Source organism: Calliphora vicina, chromosome 4, assembly GCF_958450345.1.
Source record: "Calliphora vicina chromosome 4, idCalVici1.1, whole genome shotgun sequence".
NCBI lineage: Eukaryota > Metazoa > Arthropoda > Insecta > Diptera > Calliphoridae > Calliphora > Calliphora vicina.
The window spans coordinates 391,352-409,174 of NC_088783.1; the positions used below are offsets into that span (position 1 = coordinate 391,352).

The 17,823-nt window shown below is 30.0% G+C and overlaps 2 protein-coding genes across 2 annotated transcripts; one reads left to right on the forward strand and one right to left on the reverse strand.

Moving 5' to 3' along the window:
* Positions 1 to 12,546: 12,546 nt before the first annotated feature.
* On the forward strand, positions 12,547 to 13,482 carry sphe (spheroide). The gene is made up of 2 exons (XM_065507857.1): positions 12,547 to 12,793; positions 12,861 to 13,482. Exons 1-2 carry the CDS (start codon positions 12,573 to 12,575, stop codon positions 13,387 to 13,389), a joined length of 750 nt encoding a protein of 249 aa, XP_065363929.1. The 5' UTR covers positions 12,547 to 12,572; the 3' UTR covers positions 13,390 to 13,482.
* A 2,973-nt stretch (positions 13,483 to 16,455) lies between these two features.
* Positions 16,456 to 17,328, reverse strand: LOC135957501 (serine protease SP24D-like). The gene is made up of 2 exons (XM_065508258.1): positions 17,070 to 17,328; positions 16,456 to 17,003 (listed from the first exon to the last, which is right to left on the reverse strand). The coding sequence occupies exons 1-2, from the start codon at positions 17,294 to 17,296 to the stop codon at positions 16,481 to 16,483; spliced, it is 750 nt and encodes a 249-aa protein (XP_065364330.1). The 5' UTR covers positions 17,297 to 17,328; the 3' UTR covers positions 16,456 to 16,480.
* Positions 17,329 to 17,823: the final 495 nt, after the last annotated feature.

Consider the following 17,823-nt stretch of genomic DNA (forward strand, 5'->3'; position numbering starts at 1 on the left):
ACAAAATTACTAATGGAATTTTTCAAATTATTATACATACATAGAGAAAAATACATGGAGCGGAAACTCTCCTGTCAAAGACCTAACTCAGTTGTCAAAAACCTAAGTGCTGAGAATGTATTAGTAAAAAAAACTATGTGAAAACAAAAACAACACTCGTATGTGTGATTATTTTGATTAAAATTTTTGTTTGAGTTTTTTTCTACTTTCCGATCTTGTTGTTTCTCTATGTTATTATGTACATAGGGATGACAAACGGGACTGGGTTTTACAAATCCCGGGATTCGGGATTTTAGAAATGTATATCCCGGGATTTCTTGGGACTTCGGGATTTTAGTTAAACGTCAAAAACATCAAATTCTACAATAAAAACTAGTTATTTCGTTAATATATTTAAGTAAAAATATAACAAAGCAAAAACTAATGCATTGAATTAATATCAATTTGACACAAAAGACATTTCACAGTTATACCCGTATTCTGAACTTTATAACAGTGAGAAATCCATAACAAAACTGGTCCATGATTTCCCATAGCCCCATAAAATTGTCCCCCGGAATACTGTTTGAGCGGTCATAAATATCTTGATTGTACGGCAATCCGTATAAAATTTTGCACAAAATAAGTTCTAAATACTCTGAAATTATACTGTAAAGTATTGCTGAAATCGGGCTACATTTGTCCCTAGTCCCCTTCAGAAAATAACTTGATCATTCATAATTGTCTTATAATAATTAATATCGTTATAAAATTGAATAAACTTTTGTGAGGACCAGTCCATAATAATACTATTTCTTCGTTTGTGTTCCGTCGTCTTATCGTCGAGCACTACATAAAACATCGTCGTAGCTATCATTTATTTATGAACATTTTTTAAAGAAATTTCACAGTTATGTAGATTTTTCTATTTAAAATGGAAAAATGAAAACAAATTTTGAAATTTGTTATCAAGTATCCCGCAATTCCCAAAAAAAAGTCTTGAAAATCCCAAAAATGGGATTTTTTCGTTTTTTGGTTATAATATCCATACCAAGTTGAATTTTACATAAAAAATATGCGTTTTTTGAATGGACCTGGTCACCTCGGTATTAAAACTTTTCAACTTTTTTCCCATTTAGAATATTTACTGTAAAGCTAGCTTTTCAAAAAGTACAAATTCTTTATACATCCTCTTACAAATTTTTTAGATAACTTAAAATGAATAAAAGTACTTTTTTCCCCAAAAAATAGCGAAAAATCGTTTTTTTTATTTTTTTTAAATTCAAATGCATGTAACAATTCTTTCTTTATTTGATATATACATCTGTTGTTAATACTATAAAAGAAAAATGGAGAAAATCGGTAAATATTTGGAACCGCGGTCATAAAAAAACTGGAGTAGGGTGGTTAAAAATTTTTAAAATTTAATTTTCAAATGAGAATATCTCCTAACCTATGAGAGATAATTGAAATCGGAACACAAACGAAGTAATAGTATCATTTTTAAAATTGAACATACTCGAGGTGTCCTACTTTGGTTACCCCTAGTCCCGCTTCTGGTGGGCTCATGAGGTCCAAATTCAAAACTTAAACTCGACAACTCTTCCTCTTTGCGTGAAATTTCATTCAAATCGGACTAAGGGTTTAGAAGTTTCAGATTTATTTCCCTCTTTTTTTTATTTATTATCTCATACCACTGTGCAGTGGACATTAACATAGGGCCTTTTCGGAAATGCATAACTGCGCTGCATTTGATACGCATCTGTGATTAGTTTGCGATGCTCATGCAAATCAGCTGATGCGCAGACAATGCATCAGCCATTTTTGTGATGCTTGTTTGATGGGTTTTTGCGCATCATATGTTTCAAGCATGGAACACATTGAAGACAACAGGCTACCAACTGCAATCTGTCAAAATTAGAATACACACGTTTATATGAAGAGGATTCTTTTGACGGCAGCACAGCTAAACGACCACACGATTGCTTTTTCCGCTGTAGCCGAATTAAACTAATTTCTATTTCTGTCAACTACAACGCAGAAATAGTGTTGCTAATATAATAAAAAATGTAAATCAAATGAGTGCTTAAAAAAAATATATTTTTTTACTTAATTAGGAGAAGTTTTTGATAACCATATTGATGTAAATTAATAACAGGTACATAATTAATTATAACCATATATATATGTATGTTTACTCAAAATAATTGTTTAAATCTTAATTACTTTGGAATTTTGTACGGTTATTTTTTTATTAAAGTGGCACCACTGAATTATAAATCAGCTGTTTACTTTGTAGCTGTCGTCTTTAAAATAATTCAGTAGCTGCCACACGACTACAACTGTAACCAGGAGAATTTGTGTTCGTGTAGTCGTGTAGCCTGTTGTCTTGAATGTTTTTAATGCATTAAGTAATTTTTTGATGTACAACCCATAATGGCACAAAAATTAATTGTGCCATTGTTATCTTAGTAAAATTTCTAAGGTTTTTTAATAAAAATACTTAATAAAATACCTTCACCATGAGTGGCAAGAGTATATATACAGTGAATGTCACTTAAAATCGTACACCATCGTAGTAAAATTTTATTCATTAGTTTTAGAAAGTTGATGATTTGGAAATATTTTAAAATGCTATTTTTATATTGTGTGTGCTATTACCTATCAGAAAATTGGGTATAATTTTAATTGCCCTTATCCACAAATAAAAAAATTGGGTAAGACTGTCAGTGCCCAGAATATCAACGCTTCATTTAAAATCGTAAAAGCACTAAAAAATAGCAAATGATACCCTACAAAGTATTAGGATTATTTAATATTAACATTTTTTTTAATTTTTAAAGTTTTAATTATAATTTAATATAATTGTACGAATTTAAGTGAAATACGAATTTTGTGATGTTCTTTAATTTTCATCAATATTTTTTTAACGAATTGAGGTTTTGTTAACTTTTTTGTTGAAATACATATTTTTTGTTCCAATTAATAAAATGACTTTTAATTTTTTATATAATCACCTATTATTGCCCGTATAATTTCATAATATTTAAAAAAAAATATGTTGTACGATTTTGAGTGACACTCACTGTACATAAGTTTGTCATTCCGTTTGTAATTTCTGCATTTTTCATTTGCGACCCCACAAAGTATATATATTCTGGATCGTTATAGATAGCGAAGCGTTATAGATAGCGATATAACCATGTCCGTCTGTATGTTAAAATAACTTACATTAGAGTGTCCCTGAAAACTTTCGCTCATATATAAGAGCGTTTCGAAAATCGCGTAATTTAAATCGCAGGTACGCAAAAAACTATGGGAGGTTTTATCATATTTCATAAGTAATTTAACAGTGCGTGAGTGTATTTCATTTTTGCAGGTCATGAAAATAGGTAGTTGTAAAAAATTAAAATACTATGCATCGGTTATGTGGTTTAGTATACAATATTAACAGAACATGGTATACCACATTACCCGCCAATTTTTTCAATGGCTTGTTTATGGGTTTTTTATCTTTTTCCCAAATTTCTCTGAAACTTGAACATAAAAGACTTTTCTACTTTCATGGATGTAAATCTAACACTTGTAGTAGAACAGCAGCTGAGAACTGTTCCAATCGAATTAAGATTCTAAAAATTATAGTCAAATAAAAAATAGCTTACCACATTCCCGAACTTACTCTATTAAGCTAGGTACTCTGTCCAAAATTTCGTGCGAAATGCTGTCAAACTACATATCAAATATTTGGTATGAAAAATATGCGAAATAATTTCGCAAAAGCAGTACTCGGTTTTTATTGTGGAAAACATGTGAAATACATCTGGCAACCTTATTTTCCACACGAAATAACATACGCACGAACTTCTTTCGCACGAAAATAAAACCAACAGCTAGCTGTCAAACAGCATGTAATATTTTTCGCATGAAAAAACCATAATTTTTCGCATATATGAACACAGTACTAGGCTTTATGAAGATTTAGAATTAATGTGGGATTCTGTCAAATTAATAATTGTGAAATTGTAGAGTTTTACGGTATTTCCAGCAGCCAATAAAAAATTAACCAGATGTGATAGCCCAATTTTTATGCCAGATTCGCACCCAGATTAGTTAAAAAATATGCTTCGTTTCTCCAGTAACATTGTTTTTCCAAATTTGTAGACCAGTGTAATTTAATTGATTATATAATTGTCTTTAGACAAATTTCTGATTAATAATTGATTACGATTACAAATAATCTAAAAGTAATCAAGATTACTTACGATTACGATAAAATAATCAAAAGTAATCAAAATATAATTCGACTACTTTCAAAGATTACTTTTGATTATTTTAGACTATTTTCTAAAAATGTTTCATTTACATCACTTTAAAAAAATTGCATTTACAACGTGAAAACCAATCGGAAATGGAATCAGATTAGCAATTATCAAATCGATAAACAGCGATCTAATTATAGATATGGCGGTTGAAAAAAATAACTAATGATTTCTTTGTTTGATACTTGCTTGTTTATATATGTACAACATTGTACATTGTACACAAAAACATCTGTTCTTCGATAGGTCGATCTACAGTTGCAATTTTGAAATATTTTAACTGTTTTCACAGTTTAGTGTTTTTGACAGGCACTAGAGAGTGGATGTCGAATATATTGCCTACAGCCTGAACTTCCAAATAAAACAAGTAAAATATAACGCTATTTGCTTGCAAACCAGTGTTAATAATGGCTTTTTCCTTGGATGACAGATTAAACGGATTACATTTGGTGATTCTGACGATATTTCGGTCGTCCTCAATTGCAGTTTGCAGTCCTTATTTTCTATTTTTCTTTATATTCAATAACTCTATATCAAGAGTTAAATATCTGGAAAACATTTTTCCTATTTTCTTAACTTTCAAATTAATTATCGTTAAGCAATATTGCGCGACTCACTCACTAAAACAGAATTTATCGGAAAAAGAACTTTATTTAACATTTACAAATTCAAAATATTTAACTAAATTGTACTTTACTCTTAAAAAATATTTGACTTTAAAAAAAATAAAACAAATGAATTCAATAATGCAGCACTTTTAATGTTTATAAATGTTTATAAAAAATATACATATATGGTCGATTCACAAGGTCTCCTATCATGTCATATGGTCATAATGTTATATGGTGTTACAATCTCATTTCATTGTTTCCTCCAAACAGTCAAATTAGGCCATATTCTGCCAACATTTTTATAACCTTTTCAAAATATTTCAACATACCGAAAAACATAAATCATAACAATAAAATTAATTTGTGCCATTGACTTTTCATTGACATTTGGTATGGGTTTTACATAGTTTGGCTGAAAATGGGCAGCATTGGATTAGTGGGCGTGGCGCCTATCATACAAAGTAAATAGTTAATTTCCAATATCTGGAAAACTATAATTGTAAAAGAATCAATTTCTTGTCACTGTACGAAGTTTAGCTAAAAATGGTTGGGATCAGAACAGTGGTTGTGACACATACCATACAAAGTACATAGTAAATTTTTAATATCCGGATAATTATATTAATTTAATTTTTTATAAAATTCTTTCACATTTTTTATTTAACTACGACAACGAAGGGCATCGGTTTAATCTAGTGTACATATAACTTTATAAAAATAATCTTGTTCATATCTATCATCCGTGAAAATGCATTTAATAAAAACCTGATTTTTGAATAAGATATTAGAAAAAATTCACAATTTTCCCTAACTGAAAGTTAAAATATGACAAAAAAATTTTCACAATAGCGGTATTCATGATGTAGAAAGAACTCTTGTCCTAGTAATTAAGTGACATAAAATATTAAAAATTGTGAACGTACCTTTATAATTCGTTGTCGATCAATCCGTTAATTGCATTTGCTGGAGAAAGTACTCTACATTGTGAATAGCGCTAATGAGAAAAACGGAAAGTTTGTCGATTGCTCTAAATATTGTAACATTTTTGGAAAATGATTATCTGGAAATCCCTTTATGTTCCCAATCTGAATTTGTTCATATGTTGTTAACCATAGGTTCGATAGCATTAATTCATAATTCCGTTTTAAGCTAGGTACTCTGTTCAAAATTTCGTGCGAAATGCTGTCAAACTTGGAAAATGATTATCTGAAATCCCTTTATGTTCCCAATCTGAATTTGTTCATATGTTGTTAACCATAGGTTCTATAGCATTAATTCTTAATTCCGTTTTAAGCTAGGTACTCTGTTCAAAATTTCGTGCGAAATGCTGTCAAACTACATATAAAATATTTGGAATGAAATATATGCGAAATAATTTCGCAAAAGCAGTACTCTGTTTTTACTGTGGAAAACATGTGAAATAAATCTGGCAACCTTATTTTTCCACACGAAATAACATACGCACGAACTTCTTTCGCACGAAATTAAAACCAACAGCTAGCTGTCAAACAGCATGTAAAATTTTTCGCATGAAAAAACCATAATTTTTCGCAAATATGAACAGAGTACTAGGCTTTATATTCCGAACTACAATTCAATGTTATATCTTAACCATTCCGTTAATGAATTCATTATGAATTAATTTATAGGCTTAATTCCTGTGATAATTCATTCTTTATAGAATTAATTATTTAGTCCCGGTCCACACTGTGAAACATTTGCTGGAAAAAATTTTCAAAATTCTCTTTTGAAACTGCATTCGTGTACACACAGTGAAGTTTTTGCTTTTAATTTTTTGACATTTCTGTACAGAACGAATAAATGTGGATGACATACTCAACAAAAACTTCATGTACATGAAACAGAGTACCCTTTTCCATTCCTCTTTCCCCTTTCATCAACAAACTCAAATGTTGTGCAGCAAATGTTTAATTCAATGTATTGAATGATGGCATTTTTTCTTTAATTCAAATATACATACATATTACAAAATGGCTTGTCGTGTGTTAAACTGAGGGGATTTTATAAAAAAACTAATATCCATTAATTTAAAAACACATCATTATATCCTTGCACAAATTTGTCGTAAATCATAAATAATGACATCAATGATAACACTATTGGTCAATTCACAAAGGTCTCTTATCATGTCATATTGTCATAATGTCCTAATATTTCACAATGGTTTTTATTGATTTTCAAACAAAAAATGTCCTAAAATAATACTACTCTGTATGCTATGTTTATTGTGTTATAGTAACCAACCAGCAGAGACCTTGGCCGAATGCCTAAGAGTCAGTTAAGCCGAGCCGCCGAGTCGTGATATATTAGGACATTATGTCAATATGACTGATAAGAGACCTTGTGAATTGACCATATATATACTTTGAGTTTACTTACTTACACTAACTACCAAACATTTTTGAAATACATGTTCATACCTAAATACATTCATATGTATGAACTTTCAAATTATTACTGAATACAAGTGATATGATAAGATAAGATAATTAAAATACAAAATAAAAAATGAAAACCCTATCGACGATAAGCTTATTTGTAACAAGAAAATCATAACTCAAATAACAAAATGTTAAATGCTATCCCGGATACAACCTAAGACAAATTTATTATTTCTCAATATTCATTTAGGTTTTCTCAACTTCAATTTTTAATTTCAGAGTATTCATTTCGATATCTCAATTTCAATTGCTTTTTTCTCAATATAAAAATTAATTTCTTAATTTCAATTTGTATTTTCTCAGTATTAACTTCGATTTCTTCATTTCAATTGGGTTATTTCCCATTTGTATTTTTCCAATATTAATTTGGATTTCTCAATTTCAATTTGTTTTCACTCTCTGAAATTGGTAGTTTCAAAATCAGATAAAAAGTTAACAAATAATAAAAATATAACATCATAAAAAGTATTAATAATTCCGGAATTGTTTTTATTTCATAAGATTAATTTCTCCATACGTGATCGATTGTTTGATAAAAGTGTAGAAAAGCTAGTTTAAAATATGTCGATGACAACTGTATTCATAACTTCAACGCTTCAGAACCTACAAGCGGGAAAACTGTAATATATCAACCAAAGTTTTCTATTTCAACTAATTCAAAATCTACACGAGTTACATTTAATTTAAATAGTAAAAAGTAAATGAACGCTTATCCAGTAACAATTGTTTGTATTCCTCCTGTTTGTATGTATTTTCTTCAATTTTATTGAAAATTCTTTTTTTTACATTTTTTCAACACCAAAAATAAAATTGTAAATAAATAAACAATAACACAAAACATATGAAATATAAGCTGCTAACTATTACGAGTTCAAAATAGAACTTGTAATCAGTGCTGTTAGGCTTTTTTTTGAAAAAATCGTCAAAATTAAGAAAAAAAATCTTCAAATTCGTCACAAAAAGTTTACAAAATCGTCACTGGTTTAAATCATGTTGTATTCATTCAATTCAATTTTTTATTTATAAAAATATTATTTATTTAAAGAGAAAGAAACAATTCAGCAGCCTTTAATCAATAAAACATTTAAAACATCGAATTCGTACTGTACAGAAATGTCAAGAACTGAAAAGCAAAAACTTCACTGTGTGGACACGAATGCAGTTTCAAAAGAGAATTTAAAAATGTTTTGCAGCAAATGTTTCACAGTGTGGACCGGGACTAAAGAACATAAATATAATTCATTACAGATTTTTTTTCGTTACTAAATATTTAATAATATTCACATTAAAGAAATCTGATACCCTACACCACCACAGTGGGGAGGGTATATTTGGTTAGTGCTGATGTTTGAAACGTGCACAAATATTGTCTTAACACCCACCTAAATCGCAATTTCAAAGCTAATACGACAAAATTTGGCACAAAGTATTATATTGCCCCATGTTGTATTATATTGAATTTGGTTAGAATCAGTTGATTATATCTCCTGGCCCCTATACAACTGCCATATCTGAAAATAGTTAAGTTCTCGTAAATATCTTAATTATACAGATATTCAAACAAAATTCAGCACAAATAAGACTTATATAAACCGAACTCATACTACCAAATTTAGTACCGATCGGTCCATTATTTTCTATAGCTCCCATAAAAGGACCACTATCGAAAATTTCATTAATGAGCATAAATCTCTGAAATATGTTGGTATCCAAATAAAATTCAACGCAAATCATGTCGCCAAATATTGCGACGATCTGTTCATAATTAGTCATAGCTCCCATATAAGGCTCACTTCCGAAAATCTCTCACGAAAATAAATTATTGAAATTTTAAAAGAATGTTTTTATGTTTTTATGAACCAAATTAAGGTATTTACAGACGACAATAATGTGTATTAATAATTGTCCAAAACGTGGGTATCATAATCAAATTTCATCGTCTAAACAAAAATTGCATTTCAAATAATAAATTTTGTCTTGTACATAAATTTCAAGAAAAACTTCCTCACTTTTTAATATGTAAGGAGTGAGATCGAAAAATTCTTAACACACGTTTTTCATTACATTTTTTAACCCAAGTATTATTTGAATTTTTTTTTGATCAAGTTACCTTTGAAAAACATGTCAGTTATTATGTGTAATGTCAATTATATTAATTTTTTTGTTAATCTGATTAAAATGAGTGACCAGAAAAAAGTGCGTACTGAAATTATTAAATATTTTCAACAAAACCCAACTTGGTCTTACAAAAAGTTGGCCAAGCATACAAAGGTCTGCCGTCAAACTGTTTCCAATGTTATTAAACAGTACCGGGAGAACTTGTCAGTTGATAGAAAACCTGGTTCAGGTAGAAGGAATGGTCCACATGATGTTTCTAAAGCCAAAAAAATAGAACGCATTTTCAAAAGAGCTCCCAACACATCCGGTAGGAAAGCAGCCCGGTTAGCTCAGTGCTCGGACTATTTGGTACGAAAAGTTAAAGCTAATGCAGGTTTAAAAACATACAAGGCTCAAAAAGTTCCTGACAGGAACGCTACTAAAAATTTAGAGGCCAAAAACAGAGCACGGAAATTGAAGTCAAGTTTTATAAAAAAATATTCTTGCTGCATAATGGATGACGAAACGTATGTTCTGGCAGATTTTTCGCAACTTCCAGGTCAAAAATTTTATGTTGCTGATGCTCGAGGGAATGTTGAAGAAAAGTTTAGGACCCAAAAGCAGACAAAATTTCCCAGAAAGTTCTTGGTATGGCAAGCAATATGCAGTTGCGGCAAAAGAAGCCACTCATTTGTTACAACGGGCTCTATAAATACCGAAATTTACATCAAGGAATGTTTACAAAAAAGGCTGCTTCCATTCATAAGACTTCATAATGTGTCCACTTATTTTTGGCCTGACTTGGCATCCTGTCACTATGGCAAACAAGCCCTTGAGTGGTACAAGAACAATAATGTGGTATTTGTACCAAGAGAGGCAAATCCTCCAAACTGCCCGGAGCTAAGGCCAGTGGAGAGATATTGGGCTCTTGTTAAAAGAGAATTGAAGAGTACAAAAAAGGTGTCCAAAAGTGTGGTAGATTTTAAACGGAGATGGACTACATGTTCGAGCAAAGTGACAGAAAGCACTATAAAAACGTTAATGGAAGGGTTTCCGAAAAAGGTTCAAAATTTCATCACTAGTGATTAAAACTATAAAAATAATTTTTTTTGTAAATTGTAATAATAATTTCAATCAAATAAAAAAAAAATTAAAGCTGTAAGTTTAGTGGTTTCTTTTTTATAAACATATATGTATGTTAAGAATTTTTCGATCTCACTCCTTATATTTATTTTAATTTATATTGCAACGAAAGTACACTCTCTAAAATTTATACGCTCTTGATTTTTGCTCTACTTGCAAGTTTTTTGAGTTAATGAACGCTTTTCCAGTAACAATTGTTACTAACTAGTAACAACTTTTAGTTATTGAAAAGAGCTATTATAAAAATATTTCGAAGTAAATTATTGTGATTATATTTTTATAAATCAAAGTTGAAAAAAAAAAGTATTTTTTTTTTGTAAATTAAAATTGGAAATAAATTATGTTACAGTGTGTAAGCTTAATGCTTTCCTGAGTTCTTCTTAATTTTTTTATTCGAGTGAGCGTAAGTTGATTTTCTTTAATAAAATAAATAATATTTACAAAGGAAAAATCTGATTTATAAAACTTAGGATCTTAGGTCCTGTTCTGAAATCCACGTGATTTCAAATAACTAATCGTTTTTAAATCACACGTGCGATTTGTGCCTGTTCTGTAAATCACACATTTTAGTATTTTTCGGTGTGGTTTCAATATCCGAAATCACAAGGAAACATTGTTAAAAAAAATATTCTGGCCTGTCAGAGAATTCCATTCCGATCTAAAGTGGAATTAACTCCGTCACCCCTATCGGCAATAACATGTGAAATTTTGTTCCCATAAAATATCCATTTCCCTCGAAGGAAAAATTTCTATCGTGATATTCCTATGAACCTTTCATTCATAATAGTTGATTTTGTTCGTAACAGCTGCTTATGGTTTACAAAATTCCGTCTAAAAATTTCACAACATGAGGAATTTTTTCACGTGAATAAATTTGATGAACGAGAAATGGGAAAAGGGAACATATTTCATGTGAAATATTGATTCGCAATAGGGGTGCGTATTTCGCTATTTTAGAAAAAGTAAAACGACAAATTCTTTCGGAATGAAACCACTTTTAGTTTTCAAAGTGGAATTGATATTTCTTTGTAATTACATATTTGTTTTCATAACATTTTTAATAAATTTCTGTACCAAAAACTTTACTGTTGTTTTAATATAAAAAACGCTGTCAAATTAAAATCAGAAATACAGAATTATTAAATATTTTTGGAATTAATAAAGTACACGGAATCTGAAGAACCTAAAACGAAATCGATTTTAATGAAAACTACGGAATTGAAACCATTCCGAACAAAATGTGTGACAGGCCGATTGTTGCCATTTATGCTTTAATATTTTGAAATTTACACAAAAACCTATTAAATTGTGAATTATATTTGTTACTCTGGCAAGCAGCTTTGTATTGTCCAACAGCTAAATAAGAAATAGAAAATCACAAAAATAAACTCTTTACAGCAGAAGACACCTCTTTAACAATTTTTAATTTTTTTGTTTTTATTTAATAAAACATCTAATTTTGATTTGAAGTGATTTGAAATCGACAGCCACTGAGCTGAACGTTTTAAAATCTCAATTGTGATTTCGGATATTTAAAATCACACCGAAAAATACTGAAATGTGTGATTTACAGAACAGGCACAAATCACAAGAGTCCTGATAATTTCAAAAATGTTTGTGCTCAGAACACCAAATCATTTTGATAAAATGTGATTTTCATAACAGGCCTGTTTTTCATATAAAACTATAACTTAATTTAATTTAATTTATAAAACTAATAAATTATCTAACTAGTTTAACTGAGAGAGATTAAAAATTGTATTTTTTGAGTTATGGCAGTATTCTTGCAAATGAGCGATAAATGTGTATGAATGTATGTATGAACTCGCACGAGTATGTGTACTACTACCGGCCATGAGTTAATCATATTGATTAACATTGGTTATTTAAATTGGCAATAAATGATGTATTTGTACCGACGTCTTAGAAGTCAATTTTATATTAGTTGCAATTAAAACACGATGGCTTCAGCACGTTTAGTAGTATCACTTGTAGGAATTTTTGCCATTTCAACATTGGCACAACCAGCTTCTCGAATTTGGGGTGGAGAAGAAGCTGGAAAAAATAGTTTCGCGTACGTGGCTTCTGTACGATTAGATGGTGCACATATTTGTGGTGGTTCAATTGTTGGGAGCAGATCGATTTTGACGGCCGCCCATTGTGTCGTGGAAAATAGTAATACGTAAATAAGAATATGAATTAGATAAGTCAGCAAATTGGATTAACATGATATTTTATTTTTATTTTAGAGTCTCATCAAATCGTTTAGCAGTGCGTGTCGGAAGCACCAACCAATTTTCCGGTGGGAAATTGTATTATGTTTCTGGTGTCTCTGTACATCCGAATTATAGTGGTGTTCAAAATGATATTGCTGTTCTGGAATTGGAATTGTCTCTAGAATGGACGGATCGCGTGGCTATGATAGATATAGCGACGTCCTCCACAGACGAACCAGCAGTCAGTGCATCAGTTAAGGTGGCTGGATGGGGTGATCAATCCTCTGATGTATCATCCCATAAACTCCACTCAATGACATTCTCTATTGCCACCGAAGAAGTATGCACGGATGCTTTTAGTGGAAAAGATATTTCTACCATTTGCTTAGCGCATGATTTAAAGAAGGGTAGTTGTATCGGCGACGCTGGTAATGGTGCAGTTTACAAAAATAAACTAATTGGGGTCAGCAGTTTCATTGTGGGTGCCTGTGGTTCCCGTTATCCTGATATTTTCAGCAATGTGGTTCATTATGCTCCTTGGATCCAAAATGTATTGGTTTAAAATTAATACTTGTTATCGTAAATAACAAAAATTATAAATAAAATTATCAATTTTTTTTATTTCATGATCAAATATATCATTAATTGAGAAAAATTTGTTGAGTCACTAGCGTCACATTTTTTTAAAAAAAAATTGTTTTCCGGCTATTCAAAAAATTGCATTTACATTATTCTAAATATTAAATATTCGAAACAGATCGATTTTTTTTAAAGAAAAAACCGGTTAACTGAAATAATTTTACCAGCGATTTATTGTTGTGTTTTATGAACTTCGTTGACATTCGTGTTGTTTACAAGTAAAAAACCGATCAAGTTAATCCTTTGGGATTTCTAGAGGGAATAAATATAATTAGATTCATCAATAACCATAAGGGCACTGCTACACGTTCAATATATATTGACCGCGATCCAGTGTAGCGATATTTATTGAACGTGTAGCAAATTTTGCGTGATCCATTACAATGGATCGCGATCCAAATATCACAATATACAGTGAGCCTCAAAAGTGAGTATACACCAAAAATTATTTATTTTTTTAAGATAATGAAAATCCTAAAATATATCCATAGATTAAAATTTTAAAGTTTCGGTTTGTTGGAGATTGGGTTGAATAATAGATTCGGTTGTGAAACAAAAAGATTTTAGTCAGACTACTATAATGATTTTCATGATCTTAAAAAAATCAAAAAATTAGCTGTTGTTTACGCACTTTTGAGGCTGAGAACTAGTGATATAATCTTATTGTGATCTGAATGTCACAGCAGATTGTGCTTTATTATTTCTAAATGTCTAGTAATTGTTTTTCTTAACCATATATTGTCGGTTAAAATTATTTTTGTATATTAAATTTTTTTCTCGTTATACAATTAACAATAAATTGATGATTTTATTCGACCAAATTAAACTAAAACTTAATTTTATATGCGCAACATTAAAATGTACCTAAAATTATGGAAGATGATATGATCCGTTATATCTCAGCCAAACTCGATGCTACACGATCCTTGAAAACTTCAGAAATTTTGATCCTCCAATAGTGATGATATGTACTAAAATAAAATATACACATTTTTTCAAAAATGTTAAATATTTAATATGACAAAGTAAAATTTATCGAATACTTTTTTGAAAAATATGACAAAAATTGCATTTTATTAAGATTTTGCAAAGTACAAATAATTCACATTTTTATTTATGAATATTTTTTAATGAAATTTTACAGTTATATAGTTTTTTCTATTGAAAATGGAATAGTAAAAACAAATTTTGAAATTTGTAATCAGGAATCTGATTACAAATTTCCAAAAAAGTGTTGAAAGTCCCAAAAATGTGTTTTTTTAGTTTTTTGGCTATAATATCCATATCAAGGGCGGGATTATCGGAACCCATAACAAAACAATTAAAAATATATGTGCCCATCTAAAATTGGTTACCATATTTTGATATCGAGTATGCGATTTGAGAATTTTTGCCCTAAAGTTGAATTTTAGTTAAAAAATTGCTTTTTTCTTGGATGGACCTGGTCCCTCGGTATCAACAATTTTCAAATTTTTAATGTAAAGTTAGCTTTTCAAAAAGTATAAATTTCTAATACACCATTTTAGAAATTGTTTAGATAACTTAAAAAGAAAAGAAGTACTTTTTTTCCCAAAAACTAGCGAAAAATCGCCTTTCTTAAATTCAAATGCATATAACTTTGCATTCAGTCACGATATTTATTTAATTCTATTTTTGTTTGACATATACACTTGCTGTTAGTCTAATAAAAGAAAAACGGAGAAAATCGGGAAATATTTATCAAAAAACTGGAGTAGGGTGGGTAAAAATGTTGAAAATTTAATTTTCAAATGCGTATATCTCCTAAGTTATAAGAGATAATTGATAGCGATAAGGAGATTCTATATATGTAAGTTTTTTGAAATCGAAACTCAGATCGTTTTAAAAATTTAACATACCCGAGGTGCCCTACTTTGGGGAACCCTGGCCGCAGCCCTGATGGGGCCATGTGGTCAAAATTCAAAACTTAAACTCGACAACACTACTTCTTTGCGCACGTCAAATTTCATTCAAATCGGACTAAGAGTTTAGAGTTACAGATTTATTTCCCTTTGTTTTTTCTCATACCACTGTGCAGCGTCTTAAAACTACAAATCTCATCTGAAAGTCTTAAAAATTCCCAATACGATATAGTTTTTAAATTTATCAAAGGTATATAATGGAAATTTTGTTTTATAAACTTTTTATAAATTTTAAAGTTTTTAAAATCAATGTTTGCCTTTTTGGCCATGTTTGCTGGTTTAATGCTTCTTAATGAAGCGTCTATATGTAGGTATAATGATGATAAAATAAATTGTTTATCAATTCCAATTCTATGTAATGTAATTCTATGTATGCAACAGAGATGTGCATGAATACCATTAATACCATTATCACTATACATAAACTAAACGAATACTGTCATTGCATGATTCATTACAGCAAGTGATTTGTTATAAAATGCATGTAATTGCTTGTATATTCTGTAAACTCTTACCATTCACAAAAGCTGCGAATCAATATGAGTGTTTTGAATATACGCAGAGTTCTTTGAGTAAATATACACTCAGTTTCCTATATGAGTATGTTTGAATTCATTTAAGAAGGATTTTTCATGCATATTTATATTTTTTATAATACGGAAAACGCAATTTTCAATATTTTTTATTATTTCGGAGTTCATTGTATCAAAATAAGACGACATTTATTTCTTATTTAAAACAAATTAATGCACTGATTTTGTACTAGTAATGCATTCAACTTATCATCGAGCTTTTTTGAATCATTTGAATACTTTGCATATGATTCAAAACACAGTAATAATTTTTGAGTTGCTATTACTAACAGCATTTAAAAACTGATTGAGAAAATGGCAATCAATTGTGAGAGCGCAAGCACTATTATTAGCACATGTTGATGATTGAAAACACTACACAAGCAGTGATTTCATTCATATAGAATCATTAATTAGCCTATATGTAATTCATAGAGCATATAGAAGTAAAGCGTAAATGGAATTAATGTCCATAGTGTATATTTATTTAAATAAAATTAAATTAAATCATGTTCTCCCTAATCCAGTCAATATTATAAGCTACTTTTGCGTAACCGTCTGGTCTTGATGAACCGCATTTTATAACTACAAAACCTGCAACGCCAACTAATTTGCCATTATACGTAGCAGGACCTCCAGAATCACCATTGCATGCACCAGTACCAGTTTGATGATTTAAACAGATTAAAGCATCAGTATAGAATCCCATTTTTGTTGCGCAACCAGTTTTAGATAAGGCTGTAACTGTATACCATTGCAAAACAATTGGCAAATTTGCTCCAGCATGCTCCGTTAAACCCCAGCCCGATATGATGACGTTAGAATTTGCGGGAACTTCACTGTCATATAATTCTATGGGCTGTATTGATTCTGAAAATACCAACTCTTCTTTTAATTCCAATAGTGCTAAATCATTGTAAACGGCATAACCGGGGTGCACTAGAACGCGTTTAACGGGTATGATAACACCGCCGGCAATTCGATTGATGGTACCAGCGCGAATTGTAAAGTATTCAGCTGGAAAACTAAAAGCCAAAATTATAAATTCAATTCAACTTTATGTTTTGTTCTAATTGAAGATTCGAACTTACGCCTCCGTTCCTTGAACAACTACACAATGGGCGGCCGTTAATACGTATTTACTGCTTATAATGGAACCTCCACAGATATGACTGTGATCGCGACGTAACGAGATCTGATGTGGAAATTGTTTCGAAACAGCATCATGACCACCTACCACACGACTGGTTAGTGGACTAGAAGATTGTACTGCTCCAATTAATACAGCTGACACCAATAAAAATGTAAAATACGACATTGTACTTACGACACCTTCAAACGAAATAAAATGAAAGTCACAAATATTCCTTCTACTTATTGCCTTTGGATTATCACTTCAAAGATGTGATATATTGCCGAATATAAATATTAAGGTATTAATGTGTATAATATGTTTACATACATATGTATTTCATTTAATCAGGAATATTTATAGTTATAACGATTTGAATCAATAGTATATCTAATCGAATTGATAATGTTGTTGCTGTGGTATAAATAAATTCACACGTAAGGACTGAGATCGAAAAATTTTTAACATACATATACATATGTTAATAAAAATTAAACTACTAAACTTACAGTTTTGATTTTTTTTATTTGATTGTAATTATTATTACAATTTAGAAAAAAAATAGTTTTATAGTTCTAATCGCTAGTGATGAAATTTTTAACCTTTTTCGAAAACCCTTCCATTATGGTTTTTATAGTGCTTTATGTCACTTTGTACGAACAAGTTGTTCATCTCCGTTTAAAATCTACCACAATTTTGGACACCTTTTTTGT

What these genes read in the sequence shown, in the direction of transcription:
- sphe (XM_065507857.1), top strand. Translation starts at nt 12,573, where the DNA reads ATGGCTTCAGCACGTTTAGTAGTATCACTTGTAGGAATTTTTGCCATT. An exon ending in GTCGTGGAAAATAGTAATAC is followed by an intron (nt 12,794 to 12,860) that starts GTAAATAAGAAT and finishes TTTTTATTTTAG; the next exon opens with AGTCTCATCAAATCGTTTAG.
- LOC135957501 (XM_065508258.1), bottom strand. Translation starts at nt 17,296, where the DNA reads ATGTCGTATTTTACATTTTTATTGGTGTCAGCTGTATTAATTGGAGCA. An exon ending in GTTGTTCAAGGAACGGAGGC is followed by an intron (nt 17,004 to 17,069) that starts GTAAGTTCGAAT and finishes TTTGGCTTTTAG; the next exon opens with TTTTCCAGCTGAATACTTTA.